At 50.0% G+C, this 25264-nt stretch overlaps 1 protein-coding gene across 7 annotated transcripts in view; it reads right to left on the bottom strand.

The window, feature by feature from the left end:
• The window catches only part of BAG6 (BAG cochaperone 6), a 440475-nt gene that overhangs the window by 47354 nt on the left and 367857 nt on the right, over positions 1 to 25264 (bottom strand). For all 7 annotated transcript variants that reach the window (XM_078645986.1, XM_078645987.1, XM_078645989.1 and 4 more), the window contains 3 exons: positions 7875 to 8024; positions 7420 to 7476; positions 6062 to 6202 (listed from right to left, as the gene is read on the bottom strand). In XM_078645986.1, the coding sequence (XP_078502112.1) occupies positions 6062 to 6202; positions 7420 to 7476; positions 7875 to 8024 (348 nt within the window). The remainder of the gene's footprint in view (positions 1 to 6061; positions 6203 to 7419; positions 7477 to 7874; positions 8025 to 25264) is intronic.

Below are 25264 nucleotides of genomic sequence, written 5' to 3'. Positions count from 1 at the left end.
TAACTTGCGTGTGGAATGCACTCTTGGGGGAACTGTTAATGTGTGTTTAGCCTTATGATAGCAGACCTGTATGCACTTAACAATCCATCTGGCTATACCTGATTTTGAAATTGGGTTGCCTTTGTGCTGTGGAGAGTAGGCAACAAACAGTTGCTTAGTTTTCCTGAAATCTTTAGTCCTGTCTATGTAATACAGGAGAGCTCTTTTAACATCCAGTGTGTGCAGTGCTCTGTCTGCTATGGAATCAGGATTTGGGAAGAATACTGGCAGTTCAATTGTCTGGTTAATGTGGAACTGTGACACCACTTTAGGCATAAATTTAGGGTTGGTACGCAGCACTACCCTATTAGCAGGAATCTGAATGAAAGGCTCTTGAATAGTGAGGGCTTGCAGCTCACTAACCCGTCTTAGCGATGTGATCGCTACTAGAAAAGCCACTTTCCATGTCAGAAATTGTATTTCACAAGAGTGTAGGGGTTCAAAGGGGGGACCCATCAGTCTGGTGAGAACCATGTTTAGATTCCAGACAGGTGAAGGCGGGTGTCTTGGAGGAATTACCCTTTTGAGTCCCTCCATAAAAGCTTTAATGGCAGGCACTTTGAAAAGGGAAAGATGCTGTCTGCTCTGCAGATAAGCTGCCATTGCAGCTAAATGTATCCTGATGGAACTATAGGCCAGATTGCATCTGTATAGGTGCAGTAAATAACCTATGATGTTTTGCGTTGATGCATCTAGCGGATTTATGTTATTATTGGAACAATAAATGACAAAACGCTTCCATTTTGCCGCATAGCACACCCTGGTTGTGGTCGCCTAGCCTCCTTGATGATGTCCATACATTCAGGGGGCAGGTTCAGATAGCCAAACTCTATGACCTCAGGAGCCATATTGCAAGGCTCAACTGTTGCGGATCTGGGTGCTGAATGTCTCCATGGCTCTGAGTGAGGAGACTGGGAGTGAGTCGCAGTCGCTGGTGGGGCACCACAGAGTTCTAGGAACGTGGTGTACCATGCTTGCCTTGCCCACGTTGGAGCAACTAGGATGAGTGTCATGGAGTGTTGCCGCAGTTTGCGCGCTACCAGCAGTATGAGCGGTGTCGGCGGAAAAGCATACGCAAATCTGTTTGACCAGTTCATCCATATCGCATTGACCCGAGACCGCGGGTGTGGGAACCTGGCGGCGAAGGTTTGGCATTTTGCGTTTTCTTGTGTGGCGAATAGGTCTATCTCTGGATGACCCCACCGATGGAAATACAGTTGTAGCACTGAGGGATGTATCTCCCACTTGTGCATTTTGATGACTGTGCCTGCTGAGCAGGTCCGCCATCTGGTTGTCTTTGCCTGGGAGATGTTCCGCCAGGAGAAACTTGTTTTTGAATGGCCCACTTCCACATGCGGTGTGCTAGGTGTGACAATTGTGGAGAGTGTGTCCCTCCCTGCTTCTGGAGGTAATACATTGCAGTCATGTTGTCCGTCCGGATCTGCACGACTTTGTTGCACAAATGAAATTTGAACGCCTTCATTGCCAGGAAGATTGCCATCAATTCCAACAGGTTGATGTGCATCTTTTGCTGCTGCATTGTCCATAGGCCCTGCACTGTGTAATGGAGGACATGCGCTCCCCAGCCCTGGAGAGATGCGTCCGCGGTCGGCACTATTTGTGGCACAGGCTCTTGGAACAGTCGTCCCCTGCAAAGGTTTTGTGTGTTCCACCAATGCAGAGAGTTGTATGCACGACCGGTCACCAAACCTAGGTCTTTTAGTTGTCCTTGAGCCTGGTTCCACTGTCGCGCCAAGCACTCCTGAAGCGGACGCATGTGCAGCCTCGCTTGTGGGACTATAAAGATGCAGGAGGCTATCAGCTGCATAAACACTTGCACTGGGAGTGAGTGTTGGGGCCTGAATTTTTGAATCAGCACTTGCATGCTGTTGACTCTTGCTGAGTTTGGCTGTGCTGTTGCTGTCAGAGTGTTTATATCTGCGCGCAAGTACTGTTGTAGATGTGCGGGTTGAAGATGAGATTTCTGGTAATTTAGTGAAAATCCTAAACTGTGTAGGAGGTGAATCGTGCGGGACATGTGGCTGGCACATTGCTGGGCCGACTTGGCTTGGATAAGCCAGTCGTCCAGATAAGGATAGACATGGATGTGTTGTCTCCGAAGGTGCACAGCTACTAATGCTAAGCACTTGGTAAACACCCTGGGGGCTGTAGTGACCCCGAAAGGCAGGACCTTGAACTGGTAATGCTGGTTGTTTATGGTGAATCTGAGATATTTCCTGTGACTGGGGTGAATGGGAATGTGGAAATATGCATCCTTCAGGTCTAGGGTTGCTAGGAAGTCCCCCTGACTGAGCAATGGTAGAACTTGCTGCAAAGTGAGCATGTGAAAATGTTCAGAAAGGATGTATTGGTTCAGGGGTCTGAGGTCCAGAATGGGCCTCAGAGACCCGTCCTTTTTTGGTATTAAGAAGTACAGAGAGTAAACCCCTGTTCCTTGTTGTTCTAAAGGCACGAGTTATATGGCTCCTTTTTGCAGCATGGAGAGGACTTCTTGCTGCAATAAGTGCATGTGCTCTGCGGACATAGGACGGTGCCTTGGGGGTATGTTGGGTGGAGTGGAGGTTAGTTGTAGACAATATCCGTATTGTATAAGCTTTCTCACCCACCTGTCTGTGGTATTGCCTTCCCAGACTGGCAAGAACTGCTGGAGTCTTCCCCCGACTGGTGTTATATGGTCTGGGGGCAGTGACAAGAAGTCACTGTTTATTGGCGGCGGAGGATCTGGCATTATTATTTCCCCGTCCTCTGCCTTTGGTGCTGTTCCCACGGTATCCACCCCTATTGTTCTTGTTATAGGTGGTTTGTGTGCCTCCTTTATTGTATTGGGCTTGCTGCGATGCTTGTCCTCTAGAAGCTCCCCTGTTACCGGAGCGACGAAAGGAACCGCCCCTGAACTGTTGTGACTGTAGAGCTCCCATGGACATGGCAGTGGCAGTGTCAGTGTCCTTTTTAATTTTTTCTAGGGTCGTGTCTACATCGGGACCAAATAGAAAGTCAGGGTTAACTGGCTGATTAAGCAGAGTTGTTTGGATTTCTGACTTGAAACCAGATATGCGGAGCCAGGCATGCCTTCTGAGCATCACACTAGTGTTGATGGCCCTAGCTGCTGTGTCAGCTGCATCTAACGCACATTTAATGGATGCGTTTGAGATTAGCTTCCCCTCCTCTTTCAGCATTTCTGCTCCCTCCTTGTAAGCATCAGGCAGGTGTTGGAGTAGCTGCTCTAACGTGTAGTAATGAGCCCTATCATATCTGGCTAATAGGGCCTGTGTATTTGAGATTCTCCAAATATTAGCCGCTTGAGCTGCTACACGTTTGCCTGAAGCTTCCAAGATCTTGGATACTTTGTCCAGAGGAGGAGCATCACCACTTGTCTGAGAGTTTGCTCTCTTATGGGCGTTAGCCACCACCAATGAGTCCAACGGGAGTTGGCCTTTGATATACGTAAGGTCTACAGGCGCAGACCGGTACTTCTTTTCAATCCTGGGGTTCACAACTCTCGCCTTCGTTGGTTCTTTAAATATGTCACTAGAGTGTTTGAGCACACCTTTAAGCATAGGCAAGGTTTTCACTGATCTTTCTGAAGTCGAGAATGTATCAAACAGAAAGTCTTCCTCTACTGGGTCAGTGTGCAAATCCACATCATGGTAAGGGCTGCCCTCTCAATCAATGTGTTGAACGCAGCAGTATCCTCATTAGGTGATGTTTTGACCACATAGGACTGAGTGTCAGGCGTGGTGTGTGGCTCATCAGGGTCAACAAGGTCAGTCCATGGCTGGGACTCCTATTGATCCGTGTCAATAGGATAATTAAACTGTTCTTCATTGTACCCTTCCTCTACATCTTCAGTGGCATGTGTGGGAGAATAGGTACAGTCCTGTCCAAAGGGCTCTAAAGGTTCAAAAAGAGTAGGTGAGGTGGCAGAGTCCCTCTTCTTTTTGAGTGGAATTTTGTATGACTCCATAGGATGTTCTGGAATGATTTTCCTTTTATAAATCGTGAGTCTTCCAGACTCGGAGTCGATGAATAGTTTGGACTGATTATCATAGGAAGGAGCCTGGAACTGAACTTCTGCCTCCATGGGCTGAGCTTGTGAGGCCCCGACAATGATCTGGATGTGTCGGTGCCCTTTTGGAGCTGGACCGCCTTAGGCCGTGCGGTCGGGGGCAGTCCGTACTTTATCAGCGCCATAAGCATCGAAGACGGACCGACCGGCTTTGAGGGAGGCGTACATTTCGATCCGACCGACTTCGACTGTTCAGCATGTTGTTTCTGGCCATGCGTCGACTCGAGCTGTTGGTGCGCAGCAGGTACGCTCCTTTGCTTCGACTTGATATGTTCTGTTGTGTCGATTCTTGTTTTCGACTCGAAGGCCTTGACCATTAGTGGCTACCGAAGCTTCGGATCGAGGGTCTTTTGAGTTTCGAGTCCTCTGGTAGCGTCGCCATCTTTGGACCCTGACGTCAACGACGTGAGCGTGAAGTGCTTGACTGTAGAGACGGGCTTAGTCGCTCCGATCTTCGGGTCGACACCCCCTTTCGACCGAGGGGCCGATGACACTTTTTGATTTGATCGGTTCCGAAGTCGTCGAGCCGATGACTGTTTTCACCAGTTTCGGTTTCGATATAGTGTCTTTTGGTTTCGGTTTCGATTTTCCCACTGATTGAGGTTAATCGACCGATGGCTCTTTTGAAATGTTCTTAGCCGGGCCTGGAAGCGGGGCTATCGAACGTGGGTGAAGATCTTGGCTAAGGCCTTCCGGCGATGCCTCCACCTGTGCCGTGGAAAGTACAGAGTCTAGATTAGGCCCCGCTACTGCGGTTGGCCCTTGCTCATCGCTTGAGTCGTCGCCGAGGACTCCGATGGCTTGTGCGTCGTCTCCTACCCCGACGAGGTCTTCATCATGGACGTAGATTTCTTCTTCGTCCTCATCATAGATCGAGTGTTGATCCGACGCGGGATCAGACTGTTGACCAGGATCCTCTTGTTCTACACCCTCTGCGTCGTCAGCCTCGAAGATGTCCTCCGAGTCGGGCGCTGACTCTCGTGCCGATTGTCTTGCGGCACGGCAAAGCCTGAAGAGTTTTCTTCGACCTGAATCGAGAACAGGCCATGCAGCTGGCCTCGTCGTGGTCCGGTGATAGACATTTATTGCACACCGGGTGAACATCGTTGTGAGGGTATTTGGAGTTGCAAACGGGACATCGTTTAAATGGACTCCGTTCCATCGTCGATCGCGGATGGGGCCTTTGGTGTCGAAAAGGCAATCGGCCTTTGACGTCCGCCTCGAAGAAAGTGTCACAAGTACGAGGCACCGAACGAAAGACAATACCGACGCCCCAAAGGCCTTTTGGCCTTGTGAAAAGGTAAATGCCAGTCGCCAAATAGTGTTGCGTATTAGAGTAATGCTGATGTGCCAGGCGGTCTCGGGGCTAATATTGCAGTTCTAATAGCTACGTGTGTGGCAATTCGGGACCCAACATATCTAAGGTGTAGTCTATTTCCTGGTGCAATATGTGGTTCAGGGGAAGTATCTAGAGACATCTTGAAACTGAAAACTCTACTTCAAAGAAAAACTATTTGCAACATCTATGTCCAACAATAGACGGCAGGATTGTGCAGACTATGCTGCAAACACAAGCAATACCTCCAGCCATTTACGGACGCTTTAAATGACAAGTTCATAGATATCCGCACATTTCGTCTGCAGAAGAGAAACCAAATACATCACAAATACATGGTGAAAATATTTGATCAGGGTGAGGAGCTTGAGCACATTTCCATTGCTGTCTCAATTAATAAATTTAGATGTCCCACTGTATCTGCGGTTCTCAGCGCCAGTTAATATTAAGAAGTGGTCTTAACCAACTAATCTTCCAATGCACTATCTTCGTCAACAGCACTGGAAAGATCCCCACTCTATCTCCCAAGTCCTTGGAACAGAGCCTGCTGCAGAGCAACCCATCCCCACAAGTTCTAGAGAGCTACTGTGCTCACTTACAGGGGGAACGGATGCTGCCCAAGGCTCAGCGTCTGCCTCTTCTTGCTGTGTCCTCTCGGAATCCATTGCCACTGGCAGGGGCTGAGCAGGCATTACTTCCTCTGCAGTGGTGGCAGGTGCCGGAGAGGCTGAGGTTTCTCTCTGTTTTCAAGGGAAATAGATCAATAATATTTTAGTAGAAAATAGGTAATGAAAGAAGGAGCACGAAGGATAGCATGCAGTGAAATATACATTCATAAAGAAAATCCTTTGTAACATTCTACTGTATATGTACAGGCCTTCTCTCACAAACTTTGTGCACAGGAAGTTGCAAATATAATGTGACCAAGGAGAATGCCCACCCACAAAAGAGAAATGTGTTTGACAATCAGCAGGTGTGCTTCAAAACCAGGATTCTAGAGATCATGACTATCAAATGCCCTAAAAACCACAATGACGACAACTATTCCGAACTTTAAAAAAGTCAAAAATAAAACAAATGTTTACGTTCAAAATCTACCACTACTAGTGTTTTGTAAGGACACTGAAAACGCTTTAATTTATGGTTTGGCAAAACAATACCAGTTCACATGCAGCCATGAGTAAATCAAAAGGGATACAAGACAAAACCAGTGCTAATAAGTCATCAGAAGAAAAAAAAAACAGCTTTTTGTTGCAGAATACCTTTTTAAACAAGGTGAGTAGGTTAAATAAGAGGACAGTATGCCATATTCTGTTAAAATCCTAAACCTAATTAAATCCTCAAACCAAAAATACTTAATTCCTGAGTTCAGGAATAACTGGAAAACAAAGATGAGTAAAGCCTGCTGCTTAGCTGTCAAATAAAGGAAACCTTTTGACAGTAACAATGAATAGAATATCAGGCACTAAAGGAAGGTATGCTATTTAATGTACCTTTCGATTTAGGCTGATGTGGTCCAAAAAGTTATGTTTATATACTATATTTTTCCGTTGGTCCACCGAGCAGAAAAATATGGCATTTGTGCTCAGGTTAGCACTATTCAACGCAGCATTATAGACAGAAAGACAACGAAGAGGTTAGAATCCACATTACTCCACAACGAGTAACTCCTTGAAGAAATTAAAGAGAAAGCTAAACACTTTGGTATCCTTAGTTCCATTTTGATATGTCTAGGCACATCTTTTGGTGCAACAGTACCTCTAATTCACTAAATTCATACTTAAGTTAGGTGTTCTAGGGCCATAGAATCTCTTCCATTGTGGCTGACCCAAAATGTCTCAGAACATAAGCAAAGAGCCACTGACCTCTCCATCTCTGTAGGCCTGTAAAGATTGTAAATCAAGGTAAAGTGGCCCACTGTACAATAGCAGTGACTCCATGCTGAGTTTGTTTTTACCTGGACCTCCTCTGCAATTGGCTCTGCTGGCTGCTCTTCCATCGGCTCCTCTGGTGCCTGCACAAGGCAAATTAAAGATTCAAGTTATGGTAGAGGTTTTTTTTCATTGTACCCTTGAGAGAGGGGCATAGTAATCTATAATACTTGTCTTTTCTTTGTGCCAAACATTGTCAGTGTTCTAACCTATAACCGTCTCGAACATTAAGCCTTTACTGCTCAACCTCGCTACCTAAAGAGCCAATACCCAAATAAGAATACACGGTGCATTAGCAGTGCATTATGTGTTACAGACACAAACACCAGTGGTAGCCAACTTACTTAAAACCAGCATGCAAAAACAGACTGCCCCCGTACCAAAGGAAAGAGGAGGAACTATAACTAATTCTTCAACAGAGTATGCTGGAAAATTCACAATGAATCCTAGTCACATCTGGTTCCTTTCATTATGCAGTTACCTGTCGTCTGCGGTCGTCTATCCTTCGTACATAGTGCAGGATCTGCTCCTCTGTGACAGGCATTTGCTCCAAGATCACTTGTAGACGCATACCCATCATTGTAGTGAGCCAATTGACCATAGACCCATTTACGTCTGATGACATGAGCCTCTGTAAAAGAGAAAAATTGAGGCAAACATTACGACGAAGTCAAGCTTGCCTGCCATTGCCATAAAAGAATACTTTTTATATTGTAATTGTATTGTAATTGCATTTGGATAGCGCTTACTACCCCTGACGAGGCGTTGAAGCGCTTTTTTCGGCGAGTGGCACGCTACTCCAGGACCCATAGAGGATTAGTGTTTAATTAGTATAGTGAAACATGCAAGTAAATTTAAAGTGGTGGATAGGTTAGTAATTTGGATTCAGAAGCTTTCACTTAATTGTTATCCTAATGTGGATCAGTTTTCCATCATTACTGTCTTTTAAATCTGAATATCTAGAGGCCCGAAGGTAATGTCCTCAATCTGAAACCTGCTGTACGTAAAGCATACAAATCTATAAAAGACCGTAAACTATGGTTCTTTTGCCCAATACGGACTCTTGATGGTCACCTCAAAGTGTCAAGTACTCGTTTTCTTTTAAAGTTCTTACATGTGTGTTCGGTTTTAATAATTCTGCAGTAGACAGCTCCAGGATTGCACTTTAACTTTGAAATTGATTGCTTTAACCTGCTACCTGTCTGCTACAAGTGACTACTTTCAAGTACAACCCAGTCACAACTCTACCTAGGAAGTGAGGCACCATCCTCCAAAATGAACCTCGGATGCAGTGACACCCTGTCATCCAACCAGTGTCCATGCAGATCTTTCAGGGATGCATCAGGAGCGGTGTTGATCACTTGAACTTCACAGTCGCCATGATGACAGTCATGCCAATCACCCACACCTGAACCTAGTGGAAAGGAACTTCAATGGGTGTGTGTAATAAAGTGAATTTCTGTTGCAGTACCCACTCCCACTTTTTGCCAGATACATGATGCTCTTTTCCTTGGTGTGCCCTAGGTCCCTGCCAATCAGGTACCCAAGGCCTGTGTTCCTTCCTTAAAAACTGTACTAGAGCCTAAACCCATTTGGCATCTCTGGCCACATGTCAGTCCCTAGTAAATGGTACCTTAGGTACCCACAGCATTGTGACCAGAGAAGACCACTAAGGGCTGCAGCACTTATTGTGCCACCCTTAGGGGCCCTGTACCCTGACATACACACTGCCTTTGCAGGCGGAGTGTCCTGGTGCAGATCTAAACAAAGAGTCGACATGGCACACATCCCTGTGTGCCATGCCCACAAACCCACTGCCCTGGCATACATCAGCCACACCTCCAGCTGGGAGCCCTATGCCAGTGGTGTGGGCACAGGTGCATGAGCCCTGTGCCCCTACAGTACCCAGCGCCATTCCTGGGCACTGTAAGTGCAGTGATGCCATTAAGAGTATAGGGTGCTGGGAGGTTGTCATTACGAACTCCACAGCACCATAATGGCTACACTGTAGACTGACAAGTTTGATATCAAACTTCTCAGCACATTAAACCCACATTGATGCCAGTGTGAGATTTAATGTAAAATGCACTACAGAGGGCCTCTTGGAGACGCCCTCTGAAACCTAACCTACAATCCACGTCTTGTCTGAGAGGCTGCCACACAGCAGACATGTTGCTGGACCCCTTGTTGGAGAGCCTACGCTCTTCTGGGCCTGCAACAATGCACATCCTGGGACGAGGTGCCAAGCCTCCTGCCCCAGGATGGGCAGGGGAAGCTCCAAAGGCATTCCGCCTTTGTGAGCTTCTTCAGACCACTTGGCCCCAACCAGTTCTGACCCCCCCACTCTAGCGGAAAGACTGGCGGGCAACCCTACGTCAGGAAGGGTGGGGGGTGGGGAGCTAGCCTGTGCCAACTCCACTCCGGTGGGAGAGGTGAAGCACGACCCTGGGCTCCGGCCATCTTGAAGATGGGGAGCCCAGTGCAATCACAGCTAGGCTCCTGCCCCCCCCTCCCACAGGAGGAGAAGGCTACGGGGTGTACCCACTCCAAGAGAGGAACCCATTGGTCCCTGCCCTTGCCCCACCTATAACGCCCCTAAATGTAGTATTTAGGGGCACCCTGAAGCACAAGTTACTTACCTTCGGTAACGATATATCTGTAAGAAACAGTAGTTCGTGTTAGATTCCGTACCTTAGAATAACCCCAGACGTCCAACAGGATCCGGAAAGTTTGTCAGCAGTACCCCTGTACATAGCTTTCCGCGCAAGGAACGCAGAGCCATGACAGAAACCGACAGTGGTGCCATGAAACTAGGGCCCTGAAAGGGATGTCCTTAACCCTAGATATCGGTTCTCCGAACCGGGAGGATGGGTGGGGCGGTAAAAAATCTAACACCAACTACTGTTTTACAGATATATCGTTATCAAAGGTAAGTAACTTGTGCATCTGAAAGAAACAGGTTAGTGTTCGATTCCTTACCTTAGAATAGATATCCCAGCAATACCAACCCCGGTGGTGGGTCTGCGAACCAAGATCACACCAGAAAGTCATGGAGAACGGAACGGCCGAAAAAGCAATCTCTCTGGACTTGGCTGTCCAGGCAGTAGTGCCGAGCAAACGTGTACAGCGAGCCTGACAGATGTCCTGCAAGGGGACTACCCAACCCAGGGCAGTAGTAGCCGCTGTGGCCAGAGTGGAATGGGCGTGCAGCCCAACAGGAGGCTCCTTTTTCGCCAAAGAGTAGCAAACCTTTATGCACAAGATGTCCCACCGAGAGATGGTCCGCTTGTGCACCGCCCGTCCCTTCTTAGCGCCCACGTAACCAACAAAAGGAGGCTCCTTTTTCGCCAAAGAGTAGCAAACCTTTATGCACAAGACGTCCCACCCAGAGATGGTCCGCTTGTGCACCGCCCGTCCCTACTTAGCGCCCACGTAACCAACAAAGAGCTGGTCGTCCACCAGGAACTGGCGTGTGCGATCTAGATAGGAGAGCGCACGTTTTGGGTCCAGACGGTGGAGCCTCTCTTCCTCTTTCGAGGGATGCGGAGGCGGAAAGAAGGTGGGCAAGGTGATGGACTGCCCGATGTGAAAGGCTGTAACCACCTTGGGCAGGAAAGAAGGACGGGTTCTCAGAACAACCTTGTCCGGATGGACAGAGAGGAAAGGAGGATTAGAAGATAGAGGCTGGAGCTCACTCACTCTCCAGGCAGAGGTGATTGCAACCAGGAATGCAGTCTTAAGAGTCAGAAGACTAAGAGGACAGTTGTGAAGTGGCTCTAAGGGAGAGCACATCAGATAAGTCAGTACAAGGTTCAAGTCCCACTGAGGCATCACGAAAGCAACAAGAGGGAACATGAGTGTCATGCCTTTCAAGGATCTATTTACAACAGGTGACTTGAAAAGTGAAGGCTGGTCAGGAAGCCCTAGGAAGGCTGAAATGGTTGCCCAGAGCAGAGCCCTGCTGGGCAAGAGAAAGAAGGAGGAGGAGGACTTCTGAAAGAGGGTCAGAAAGTGGATCCACAGCCTTTGCTGTGCACCATGCCACAAATTTGTTCCACCTGCAGGCGTATACCGATTTTGTGGAGGGATGCCTGGCTGCCAGAATCACATCACAGACTTCAGGAGGCAAGTCAAATGGCCTCAACTGTCACACCTCAATCGTCACATGTAGGTGGAGACTGGACAGGTTCGGGTGGAGGACCGTCACCTGCTGCTGCGACAGAAGGTCCTCCTGAAGAGGCAGACGAATCTGGGATCGACTGACCTGCTGAGTAGCTCGGGATACCAGTATCTTTGTACCCAGTCCGGAGCCACAAGGATAAATTGGGCCCGGTCGCCCATGATATTCTTCAGCACTCTGGGCAGAAGTGGTATAGGCGGAAAGGCGTACAACAGACCGCAACTCCAATCGCGACGAAAAGCGTCTCTGAGTGAGTGCCGCCTTGGAAATTCCAACGTGCAGAACTGATGACATTGCGCGTTCTCTTCGATGGCGAATAGATCTAACCAAGGCTCTCCCCACTGCTGAAAGAGACCTTGCGCCACATCAGAGTTTAGACGCCATTCGTGATCCATCATGCACTGGCGGCTGAGTTAGTCCACCCTGGCATTCAGGGAACCTGCCAAGTGTTGAACTACCAGGGTGACGCCCTGGTGTTCAAGCCATGTCCAGGGCGCCGAGCCTCCTGACAAAGGGTCCACGACCCCACCCCGCCCTGTTTGTTGCAGTACCACATGGCGGTGGTGTTGTCCGTGAACACCGGAAGTACAATTCCCCGGACAGAGGGAAGGAATGCTTTCAGTGCAAGTCAGATCACCCGCAGCTCCAGAAGGTGGATATGGAGCCGGGACTCCGCCGGAGACCAGAGGCCTCTAATCTCCGCCTCTCCCATGTGGCCCCCCCAACCCAGGAGGGACGCATCCGTCACTACTACGCGCTCCGGTTGGGGTAGGGAGAGGGATCTGCCGCTGACCCAATCGTGGTCTGTGAGACACCACTGCAACTGTCTCGCAGTGCCCTCAGAGATCAGGACGAGGTCGGACAGGTTGCCCTGATGCTGGGCCCACTGAAACTTCAGGTCCCACTGCAGAGCCCGCATCCGCCACAAGGCGTGATGCACCAGTAGGATGCAGGAGGCCATCAGCCACAGAAGCCGCAGCGTCAACCTGACCGAGACTCAGGATAAAGGCTGAAAGATCTGAATCAGAGCCTGAATATCCCGGACCCGCTGTTTGGGAGGATAAACCCGAAACTGCGCCGAGTCCAGAACCGCTCTGATGAAGAGGAGCTTCTGAGAGGGACACAGGTGTTACTTCGGCACTTTGATGGAGCTGGTTCAGGAGGTCGGCCGTAGTCTTTAGGTGGCTGACTACTGTCTGGGGCGAGCCCGCCTTCAACAACCAGTCGTCGAGGTAGGGGAAGACAGAAACCCATAACCTGCGCAGATGAGCTGCGACCGCCGCCATCACTTTCGTGAACATCCGTGGGGCGCTTGTAAGGCCGAAGGGAAGCACGGTAAACTGAAAGTGCTCGTGGCCTACCGTGAACCGCAGATAACACCGTTGGGCCGGCAGGACCGGGATATGAAAATAAGCGTCCTGCAAGTCCAACGCTACCATCCAGTCTCCCGGGTACAGGGCAGCTAGGACCTGAGCTAGTGCCAGCATCTTGAACTTCTCCTCCCAGAGGAAGCCGTTGACGTTCCACAGGTCCAAGATAGGGCGAAGGCCCCCTTTGCCCTTCTTGGGTACCAGAAAGTAGTGGGAATAGCAACCACGTCCTACTTCTGGCCCAGGAACGCACTCGATGGCCCCCTTGACCAAGAGGGACGCAACTTCCTCTGTGAGAAGTGTCAAGTGATCCCCCGACACGCTGTGGTACTGTGGTGGCATGGCTGGAGGGGTCGCCTTGAAGGGGAGGGAGTAGCCTCTTCGGACGATTTGCAGCACCAACCTGTCTGATGTAATAGTGCGCCAGTGGAGGTGGTGATGGCGAACCCTGCCTCCCACTGGCGTCACATGGGCCTGAAAGCTCGGACTAGGAAGGTTTCGAGGCAGATGCTGCAGGGGCAGGTGTGGACTGGCCGCGCTGTTGTCCCCGACAGCCACCACGGCAGATTCCACAGCCGCCACCGCGCTTGACATTAGACTGCGGTGCGTGGCTAGCAGCACGTGTGGGGCGCCCCTTCCTTGCCCACGAAAGGAGCGAAAGGCACCCATTTGCTGGGGCGGGGCCAAGAGGACCAAGGACTTGGCCGTAGCCCTGGAGTCCTTAAAGCGCTCAAGCTCATGGTTTGCCTTGTCGCCAAAGAGGCGACGGCCATCAAACGGCATGTCCATAAGAGTGTTCTGGACATCAGCCGAGAAGTTGGCGGACCTCAACCAGGCGTGGCGACGAATCGCCACCGTAGTTCCCATCGCTCTGCCCAGTGAGTCCGTGGTATCCAGCCCACACCGGATGGAGTACCGTGCTGCATCTCGACCCTCCGCAAGAGCTTGGGTGAGTTTAGTCCGGACCTCCTCCAGACATTGTGGCAGCACGTCCGCAACCGTGTCCCACAGAGTGGGTGTAGTGGCCCAAGAGGCATGCGGTGTTGACGGACCGCAATCCCAAACTCAAGGATGAGAATACTTTCTTTCCGTACTGCTCATACCTCTTGGATTCCCGATCGGGGGGAGCAGGCAGGAATGTGGTCTGGGAGTTAGAGGCCTGGATGACCAGGCTCTCGGGGGTGGGGTGGGTGGACAGGAACGCAGGGTTGCCCGGAGCCGGGCGGTGACGTCTGGCCACGTTACTATCTACAGGCTGACCTGTAGCTGGCCTGGACCAGGTGCCCAGAATAATGTCAGACAAGGCCTCATTAAACGGCAGCAGAGGCTCGGCCGAGCTGGACTGCAGTTTAAGGACCTCAGTGAGGAGGTTAGTCCTCACAGCCGCGACGGGGAGCGATGGGGATCTCAAGGTGTAAGGCTTTGGCTGCCCGCGTCAACACCACACTATAAGCAGCCCCCTCCTCCATAGCCACGGAGGGAGGGGAGACAAAGCCAGTGTCTGGCGAGGTATCCAGACCACTGGCTTCCCCTCTCCTGACCAGTCCTGGTAAGACTGACACTCCCGTGCCAGAGGGTCTTCAGACCCCTCCCAATCCCCCTCACCACCTTTCTCCTGATACTTAGGACCAAAGGATGGGATGGGGTCATAGAAGTAGAAATCTCCCATCGGCCTCGGATACTGCGCCGAGCGGCGATGGGTCAGAATCGAGGGAAGGATCGGGGACGGCGCCGCTCGAAGGCGGCGATACCCTAGGGATGACATCTCTTCGACTTCTTGTGCTTACCTGAGGAGCCAGAAGAAGACTCCCGGAGCCATGGTGGCTCCGACCCCGTGACCGGTCCCTCGACCTCCTCGCGGACCAGGACCTTGAGCGGTGCGGGGCCGACTGCCGGAGTCGAGCCGCTTGCGGGACTGCTCCCGCCTAGCCTTAGACGTCAGGGCTCAACAGTCGGAGCAGGTCTTGTCGTCGTGGTCAAGGCCCAGGCAATGACACCGGCGATGGGGGTCAGTGACTGACATCAGTCGGTCACAGTCGGCGCAGGGTTTGAACCCGGGCATCCCTACCGGCACCGTCGGAGTCGTACAGACTGCGAAGTAGATCAAAAATGATCGAAAAAGTTTAGTAAAAAATTGACTAAGGGTACCACTTTTTCCGGATCGGCGCTTGCTGGCGCGGAAAAAAGAAGAACTGACGTCAGCGCGCGAGGGCGGCGTCTAAGTACTCCGGCGACGTCATTCCGGGGCCCACGACGGAGCTGCAGACGACGCCTACCAACGCGCAAGAGTACTGCTACGCAAACATTTCCAGATCCAGTCTGACGCCTGGGGATATTCTAAGGTAAGGAATCTAATACTAACCTGTTTCTTTCAGATGTTTTGAAACTTTAACTCCAGTTCTGTAGTAGAGGTATCTCTGTTATAGTTATAATCTAGTGAATAGATCCCGCCCATGTGCGTGAACCCCGGAGCAATCAAAAATAATCTCTTAAGCTGTCTTCATTGCAGTCCTGCATAGACACTTAAGAGAACAATAAAGACAATAATGCAGCATGTACCTACAAGGCTACACTGTCCAGTACTTCAACTAGAAATGCCAAGGATATTACTAACACATTTAACACAATCTGTCAAGTTTCCCCCCTAGAGAAACTTTCCTCATCAAGTCCTTGAAATGATAGAGAGGAAGGGATGGACAGACAAGCCTCCATAGGCTGCCATTAGGTGTCTGAAAAATGGATACCGTGCCTTTAAGGAACTCTAGAGACCCTCGGTATCCCAGCATGCACAGCCCACTTTTACTTTGTTCTTTTTGAAGGTGCATAAATCAAGGCCTGTAGCATACATCACAGTACCATTTTCTCCACCGGGGAGGAGGGCGGGCGCTTATGACTAACAGAGAAACCCCTACTACAGAACTGGAGTTACAGGAAAGAAATTACTTCTGTAGTAGGGGATGTGAGAAGTTGGCCTGGTACATGATGTTCACTATTCTAGTGAACGCCTTGCACCAGTCCAAACAACCCTCATGGTGATGGTTGTAAGTCAACCTTATAGACCAGCTATCCTAGTGGTAGCGTGGACAGAACAGTCTTAGGCTAAAAGACTCTTGAGGGCGTGTAAAGCCAGCTGTTTTACCATATGTAACCCCTTGAATATCAAATGAAAGGACACCACACAGGATATATACAAAATATATATGTATTTATTTACTAACACTCCTCTGAACTCTTTATGAGATAAGAGGCAAAAGCACATCACAAGATACTTAGTCAGAATACGTTAAGTTGCACAAATTACAGTTAGGCCCTAGGGGCGAAGCAAGCCATATATTAAGAAAGTGGTATAAGCACCACGTCACGAGAAAAGGAAAGGAAAGGCCTAGGGCCTAGAGAATCGCTGGGGCTACACTATCTGAACCTTAGGTTAGGAGTAGGAGGCCCACAGGCAGTGTCTTTACACACACGCGGGAGTCAATGCAAAGTCAATGGGAACTTAGAAGTTAGATTTAGAAGGATTTAGGACACTTCCGGTTTAGCTAGGAGGAAACAACTAAAAACCTAGATACTTGGATAGTCTATACCCTTGGGAGCACCGAAGTACTCGTGTTACCTCTCCCACGGACGGCGGGTGCATAGGTGTGAAGATGTGTCTGGTTTCGCCGTCAAAGCCTAGGGAGCCTTTGAAGAAAGATGCTGCAGGCGACCAGGAGGAAGGTGTCCGGGTGGATCCAAGGGTGGATCGAGGATGAAGAGGACCTGAAAGCAGAGGGGACAGTCTGGGTCACTAGTCAGTGACCGGGTGGAACCAGGAAGGAACCAGACGACGTCGAGGAGCAATCAGGTGCTGTCGTGAAGCTTGTCTCTTCAGCCACGCGGACCAGGAGGCGTCGAGGACGACCAGGTGCTGGTGGCAAGCTGTCCCACGAAGGTTCTCGCAGATGGAGGGGTTGACTGCCGGATTGGAGTCAACAAGCCTTGGCAAAGGCAAACCACGCAATATTCACAGAAGGCTTCTGGTGCAGACCAGCAAGGTCTGAGGTGCTTCACCTTTTCAGGGAAGCAAGGGCCAGTCTGGAGCAACCAGAACAGAGAGGTGATTCAAAAGGATTGTCGTCACAGAGACTACTAGCCAACGGGCCAGCAACCGGACAACGAGTCGAGCAGAACACAAGCAGAAGGGCCCCACGCAGAACTCTTGGAGTGTGGAGGGCTGATCTTCGGTGCAGGTGGAGCTCGGATTTGGGGTTTCTCAGTCTCCAGTGCACAGCTTCGAGGATGCCTCAGGAGCTGCACAGTTTAGCAAGTTGCAGGCTTTCCAAGATGTCCGGTCCCACATGTCTCGTCGCCTCCACGGATCTCAGCTATGCTGCAGTCGTGAAGAGAGGGTCAGAGGTCTGGAAGTCTGGGTCTTGTCAGGCTCTGTGCTCAGGTTCTGGCGGGAACGTCGACAAAGCAAGCCGTGGATTTGCTGGATGGTGCCAGGTTGCCCAGGGTGGTCACTCCTTGGCCACAAGGAGATTCTTCAGTCTTCAGCTTCAGCAGACTGTCGAAGGTCCAGAGTTTTGTGTCAAGTTTCGATTCAGGATTAATCTCAAGTCTCAGGACTCGGCTCCTACCTTTATACAACTAAAAGGGGCTGGATTATTTTCTAGGTCCCTCCTATGGGTGGGACCAGGAAGGGGGGTGGTTACACCCCCTCTCCTTTGTCCAGTTCCGCGCCAGAGCTGGGGCTGGAGTGCCCCAGCAACCGGTTTGAACTGGGGTATGCATGGAGCATCTTGTGTGCTCCAGGCAGTGTCTCATTCTATTCAGCACTCCCTGTCCCAATAAACAAAGTCCTGTCTGGGGTGGTGCTCGCACCTCACCAGGCAGGAAACCTATTGTCCAAACCTCCGTGACTGGAAGGACTCCCAGCAGCAGGAGGTCAGACTTGTGTCGGTGGCAGCAGCGTCCATTTTGTGACGCTGGGGCTCTGGTTAACTTTAACCGGGTACAGTAGTTTCAACATGTCTTCTCCCTCTAGAAGTGTGGAATGCTAACCCCGTCGCCAGAACTGGCGAGGGGGTAGTATTCCAAAGCGTATGACACCTTACACGACACGTTTGGATAAAGCCAAACCAAAGTTAGCATTAACCGCGAGGATTATAATGCACTTAAGAGTATATGGTATGGCAATATCATAGAACAGCTATAAGGACATCGTTCCGAAAGCTGCAGACAGGCTCAGCTCATGCTAGAGCACCATCTCACATAACCAAGCACCCTGCCTCCAGGATTGTCAAGGCCTGCCATAGGAGGGACTTATAGTATACTGGGTGTCTATTTTTAAGGGTAGATATAGGAATACTAAACCTAAGCAAGGGGTGATTACACGACCTTGCCCCAGCTGGGTGATCAGCCAGTTGTGTCAGTTTGGATGGCCAGCCAGGGGTGGCATAACGAATATGCTACTTACCAGTATGCATCTGTTCTTGGCATGTAGGGCTGCTGACATTCATATCTGTGCATAGATCGCCGCCTAGTGTTGGGTCCGGATGATTGCACATTGTTGTCCTGGAAGTGTCTTCGAAGTATCACGAGATAGGTGGCTCCTCCCCTGGACTACAGTGTGTATGGGCATCCTCTCCATCTTCAGATTGTTTTTTGCCATTGTGGTAGAGATGGTGTAGTACAGTAAGTGATGACAATGCTAAGAGTAATTCTGAGTGCTGCAGCCGCTACAGGCGCCGGGGAGGAGGGCGGGCGATATGAATGTCAGCAGCCCTACATGCCAAGAACAGATGCATACTGGTAAGTAGCATATTCGGTTCGAGGCATGTGGGCTGCTGAATTCATATCTGTGCATAGAATACATAGCAGTCTCTCCATTAACGGCGGCTGCCCGTGCCAGCTGCAGCAGTCTGAAAAAGTGTTTTTAGAACAGCCTGGCCTACAGCTGCTTGCTGTTTGGAGTGCACATCTACGCAGTAGTGTTTAGTAAATGTGTGTACGGTAGACCATGTGGCTGCTTTACATATTTCTTCTAAGGGAATGTTACCCAGGAAAGCCATGTATGCCCCTAACTTCCGTGTGGAGTGGGCCCTTGGGGGAATCGTTAAAGTGCGCTTAGCCTTTTGATAGCAAATTTGGATGCACTTACGATCCATCTGGCTATACCTGCTTTAGAAATGGGTTTGCCTTTGTGTTGCGGTGAGAAGGCAACAAACAGTTGTTTGGTTTTTCTGAAGTCTTTTGTTCTATCAATGTAGTACATGAGAGCTCTTTACATCTAGTGTGTGGAGCATTCTTTCTGCCACTGAATCTGGGTTTTGGAAAAAACACTGGTAGTTCTATTGTTTGATTCATATGGAACTTTGAAACCACCTTAGGCAGAAACTTAGGGTTAGTGCGTAGTACTACCCTGTTGGGAGTGAATTTGTATGAAAGGCTCCTGGATAGTTAGTGCTTGAAGTTCACTAACGTGTTTTAGCGATGTGATTGCTATAAGGAAAGCCACTTTGCACGTTAAGAATTGTATCTCGCATGAGTGGAGAGGCTCAAAAGGTGGACCCATCAGCCTGGTAAGGACCAAATTTAGGTTCCATACAGGTGCTGGTGGGTGCCTGGGCGGAATAACTCGTTTGAGTCCTTCCAGAAAAGCTTTGATGGCAGGCACTCTAAAAAGCGAGAGATGCCGCCTATTTTGGAGATAAGCTGCCATTGCGGATAAATGTATACGAATGGAAGCGTAGGCCAGATTGCATTTGTATAGATGTAATAGATAACAGATGTTTTGAGTAGATGCATCTAGCGGATTAATGTCATTATTGGAACAATAAATGACGAAACGCTTCCACTTGGCTGCATAGCATGCTCTAGTTGTGGGCCTCCTTGCCTCCTTTATGATATCCATACAGTCAGGAGGCAGGTTGAGGTAGCCAAATTCTAAGACTTCAGGAGCCAGATCGCCAGGTTGAGCTGTTGCGGATCTGGATGCTGAATGTCGCCATGGTTCTGCGTCAAGAGTCTGGGTGTGAGGTGCAGTCTTTAATGCAGTACCACGGAGAGTTCTAGAAACTTGGTGTACCATGGTTGGCGTGCCCACGTTGGAGCAACCAGGATGAGAGTCATCGAGTGTTGCCTCAGTTTGCGTGCCACTAGCGGTATTAGAGGTGCTGGTGGAAAAGCGTACGCAAATTTGCCGGACCAGTACATCCATATCGCATTTCCCTGCGACTGTGGATGTGGGAACCTGGCGGCAAAGCTTTGGCATTTTGCGTTTTCCTTTGTGGCGAATAGGTCTATCTCTGGATGACCCCACTGCTGGAAGTACGGGTGGAGTACTGATGGATGTATCTCCCACTCGTGCATTTGGTGGCTGTGCCTGCTGAGCAGGTCCGCCATCTGATTGTCCTTGCCTGGGAAGTGTTTTGCCATGAAGAAGATGTTTCTCTGAATGGCCCACTTCCACATGCCCTGAGCCAGATGAGACAACTGTGGAGAGTGTGTTCCTCCCTGCTTCTGTATGTAGTACATGGCAGTCATGTTGTCCGTCCGGATCAACACCACTTTGTTGCACAAGTGTACCTTGAAAGCCTTCATTGCCATGAAGATTGCCATCAGTTCCAGAAGGTTGATGTGCATCTTCCTTTGCTGTACCGTCCATAGTCCCTGCACTGTGTAGTGGAGTACATGAGCTCCCCATCCATGGAGAGATGCGTCAGTTGTCAGAATAATCTGTGGTATAGGCTCCTGGAACGGTCGGCCCCTGCAAAGGTTTTGTGGGTTCCACCAATGCAGAGAGTTGTATGCGCGACCGGTCACCAACACTAGGTCTTTCAATTGTCCCTGAGCCTGATTCCACTGACGTGATAATCACTCCTGAAGCGGACGCATGTGTAGTCTTGCGTGCGGGACTATGAAGATGCACGAGGCCATCATGCCTATCAACTGCACGAACACTCGTGCTGGAAGCGAGTGTTGTGGTCTGAATTTTTGTATCAGCAATTGAATGCTGTTGATTCTCACTGAATTCGGCTGTGCTTCGGCTGCCAGAGTGTCGATTGTAGCGCCCAAGTACTGCCGTACGTGGGCGGGCTGAAGGTGGGACTTTGGATAATTCAGTGAAAATCCCAGGCTGTGAAGTAGGTGAATGGTGTGGGACATGTGGGTGGCACATTGCTGGGCCGACTTTGCTTGGACAAGCCAGTCGTCCAGGTATGGGTAGACGTGGACATTTTGTCTCCGCAGGTGTGCAGCCACTGTCGCTAGGCATTTGGTAAACACCCTGGGTGCTGTTGTGACTCTGAAGGGGAGAACTTTGAACTGATAATGTTGATTTTGAATGGTAAATCTGAGGTATTTTCTGTGTGACGGGTGTACCGGTATATGGAAATATGCATCCTTTAGAGCTAGTGTTGCGAGGAAATCTCCCTGACTGAGCAACGGTAGGACCTGCTGTAATGTGAGCATATGGAAGTGTTCCAAAAGGATGTACATGTTTAGGGGCCTGAGGTCTAATATGGGCCTGAGGGACCCGTCCTTTTTCGGGATTAAGAAGTACAGCGAGTACACCCCTGTAACTATTTGTTCCACAGGCACGAGCTCAATGGCTCCTTTTTGCAGCATGCCGACAACCTCCTGCTGCAATAATTCTATATGCTCTGCGGACATAGGACAGTGTTTTGGGGGTATGTTGGGTGGAGTGGATGTTCACTCCAGACAATAACCGTGCTGGATAAGCTGTCTTACCCACCTGTCTGTGGTGATGGATTTCCAGACTGGCAGGAACCGTTGCAGTCTCCCCCCGACCGGTGTTATGTGGTCGGGGGGCAGCGACAAGACGTCACTGTTTGTTGGTGGCGGAGGATCGGGAGTTGTTGTTTCCACGACCTCCGCCCTTGGTGCGGTTTCCACGATGGCCACCCCTATTGTTTTTGCCGTAGGTGGTTTGCGTAGCCCCTTTATTGTATTGTGCCTGCTGGGACACCGGTCCTCTGGAAGCTCCTCTATTGGTGGAGCGACAAAAAGAACCACCCTGAACCGCTGGGACTGAAGAGCTCCCATAGACTTTGCAGTCTGTGTCCTTTTTGATTTTTTCCAAGGTGGTGTCCACTTCTGGGCCAAATAAGTGATCAGGGTTAACTGGTTGATTGAGAATGGTGTTTTGTATTTCAGACTTGAAACCAGAGATTCTCAGCCAGGCGTGTCTACGTAACATAACGCTGGTGTTAATTGCCCTGGCCGCAGTGTCAGCTGGGTCCAGTGCACACTTAATGGACGCATTGGAAATAAGTTTCCCTTCCTGAATTAGCATTTCAGCTGCCTCTTTGTACTCATCTGGCAAGTGTTGTAACAGGGTTTCAAGTGTATCATAGTGAGCCCTGTGATATCTGGCTAGGAGCGCCTGTGTAATGGAGATTCGCCAGACATTGGCCGCTTGAGCTGCAACCCTTTTCCCTGAGGCTTCTAGCACTTTTGAGTCCTTGTCAGGGGGAGGAGCATCACCCGTGGCTTGTGAATTCGCCCGTTTACGAGCATTGGAAACAACTATAGAGTCCAGTGGTAACTGTCCCTTGATATATGTAGGGTCGCCAGGTGCAGGTTTGTATTTCTTCTCAATCCTGGGGTTTATTACTCTGGCCCTTGTGGTGTCCTTAAAGATGTCTCCAGCGTGTCTCAGGACACCTTTTAGCATAGGCAGAATTTTGACAGTTCTCTCAGAAGTTGAGAAGGTGTTAAACAAGAAATCCTCCTCAAGAGGGTCAGCATGGAGTTGGACATCGTGATTTTTTTGCTGCCCTCTCAATAAGTGCGTTGAACGCAGCTGTGTCCTCTGTTGGTGATGTTTTAACAGTATAGACATTGCTGTCAGTGTTAGGACGTGGTTCCCCTGGGTCAACAGCGTCCGCCCAGGGTTCATTTTGGTCTTCTGGATCAGAGTCTATAGGATAATTGTACTCATGATTGTAAGCCTCCTCCGCATCTGCATCTGAATGTGTGGGCGAAGTAAATTCTGGATCTTGGCCACATGGGTGCAGAGGTTCAGACAGAAGAGGTGACGTTGCTGAATCCCTCTTTTTCTTTAATGGAATCTTATAGGACTCCATTGGCTGTTCTGGGACGAATTTCCGCTAGTGAATGGAAAGTCTACCAGTTTCAGCGTCGAATTGCCTCGGCTGGTCTTCCTGGAGAGGCTGTTGATGCTTTGTGACCACTTCAGTTGTTGTAGACTTTTTCCCCATGGACACCTTCTTTGCTGGGTCGACGCCCGTAAGTGTGGCGAATGCCTTAGGTGGTACCAGTGGCGGCAGTATAAACTTTATCGGCGCCGACGCCTTCAGAGTCGTGACGACCGATTTTGGGGGTGGAGCGGCCTTTGGTTCGACAACCAGGGCTTTATCCTTTATACGCTGCAGCGAGTACGTCACTTGCTTCGAAAAAGAGGCGGATGGCCGTATTGACTCGATGGGATCTTTAGAGCCATGGTGTTTTGTGCGCTCGATGTCCTTGCCGACTTTGGGTTTGTCGAGTCGACGCTTAGGATCAATAGCGTCCTGCGCCTTGGCTCCTTTAGCGGTATCAACAGTCTTCGGCGCCGACATCTTTGGGTCGATGTCCATGACCTTTTTCTTCGGTGCCCCGGATTTCGGCTCGACCCTTTTGAGCAGCTTATCCGGCCCGATAGCACCCTGTGGCGGCGTCGAAGCCGACGGTTCAGAAGCCTTCGATCCGATCAAAGTTACTTGCACTTTCGGTTTGGTTTCCGGTGCTTTCGGTTTTGTGGACACCGATGTTGTTGGTTTCGATTTTGGTCGATCAACAGACGGCTCTTTAGAAATGTCCGTAGCCGGTCCCTAAAGCGAGGCTGTAGAACTACTTGTTTGATCTTGGATAAGGCCTTGAGGCGATCCCTCGACCTGAGCCTTATCGAGTGTCTCGTCGCAGGCCCCGAACCAGCGGTCGGGCCTAGCTCTTCGCTCGAGTTATAGTCTATGGCCCCATAGGGCTCATAGTCGTCTCCTACGTCGCCGACTTAGATATCCTCGACCAATTCTTCATCTACTGCGTTATAGCTGGAGTCAACCTCCGACGCAGGATCCGACTGGTTCTCCTGAACTTCCTGCTCGACCCCGTCGTCGTCTTCAGCGTCGAAGATGTTCACCGGGTCAGGCGTTGTGTGCTGGGCCTCCTTCGCGCCGCGCGTCGAAGGCGAAGTGTCTTCTTGGACCGGAACCGAGAACAGGCCATACAGCTGGCCTCATTGTGATCCGGAGACAGGCACTTGTTGCACACAGGATGGACGTCAATATGAGGGTACTTGGAGTTGCAGACTGGACATCTTTTGAATGGGCTCCGTTACATTTTGATCGTCGACAAGGTCTACGGCGTCGACTGGGCCTTTGGAGATGAATAGCCAAGCGGCTTTTCCCTGACGTTCGGCTCGAAAATAGAGCTGGAATGAGTACTCAGCACCGATCGCAAGACAATACCGACGATACCTATAGGCCTTTTGGCCAAAAGAAAGTTTTCTATCGATTCCGAACTTGAGTAAGCAAATATACATCCGAACCCAATGGCGGAAAAAAACAATCTGAAGATGGAGAGGATGCCCATGCGCACTGTAGTCCAGGGGAGGAGCCACCTATCTCGTGATACTTCGAAGACTCTTCCAGGACAACAATGTGCAATCATCCGGACCCAACACTAGGCAGCGATCTATGCACAGATATGAATTCAGCAGCCCACATGCCTCGAACTACATGCTGCAGCCCCTGGTAGGCCTTGGGTGCACCTATGCCCTGGGTACCTATGGTACACTATACAGGGACTCACAAAGGTGACCCAATATCCAAATTGGTATGTACCTACAGTACATGGAGTCCATTTTACAGAGAGAGCAAATAGCCTGGGGTCCTGAATAGCAGGATCCCAGGCCAACTGAGTTGAAAACCAGCTAAACACTAGGCAAAAAGTTGGGGGTAACCATAGTCCGGTATCCACCTTCCTACAGGGGATCTCTGTGTATAGTCATAATCTAGTGAATAGAATGGCAAGCCCATCCAAAAAACAACCCGGCGGTGGAGAAACAGACAACACCACTATTGTGTGAACAGATTCCGCAGCGAAGCCTGCCCAACCTGAGCATCTGCTCTGGCATCAGAATCCAGACAGTAATGCTTAGCAAAGGTGTGGACCGACTTCCAAGTGGCCGCCCTGCAGATTTCCGCAATGGGAACATTTTGAAGCAAAGCTGTTGTAGCTGCTTTGCCCCTGGTAGAATGAGCCTTAGGCTTACCCCTTAAGGTCTTATTCGCTTTCTGATAACAGAGCTGGATA

The sequence above is a fragment of the Lissotriton helveticus genome, chromosome 5_1 (genome assembly GCF_964261635.1).
Source record: "Lissotriton helveticus chromosome 5_1, aLisHel1.1, whole genome shotgun sequence".
NCBI lineage: Eukaryota > Metazoa > Chordata > Amphibia > Caudata > Salamandridae > Lissotriton > Lissotriton helveticus.
This window is presented reverse-complemented; position numbering and strand designations above follow the sequence as displayed.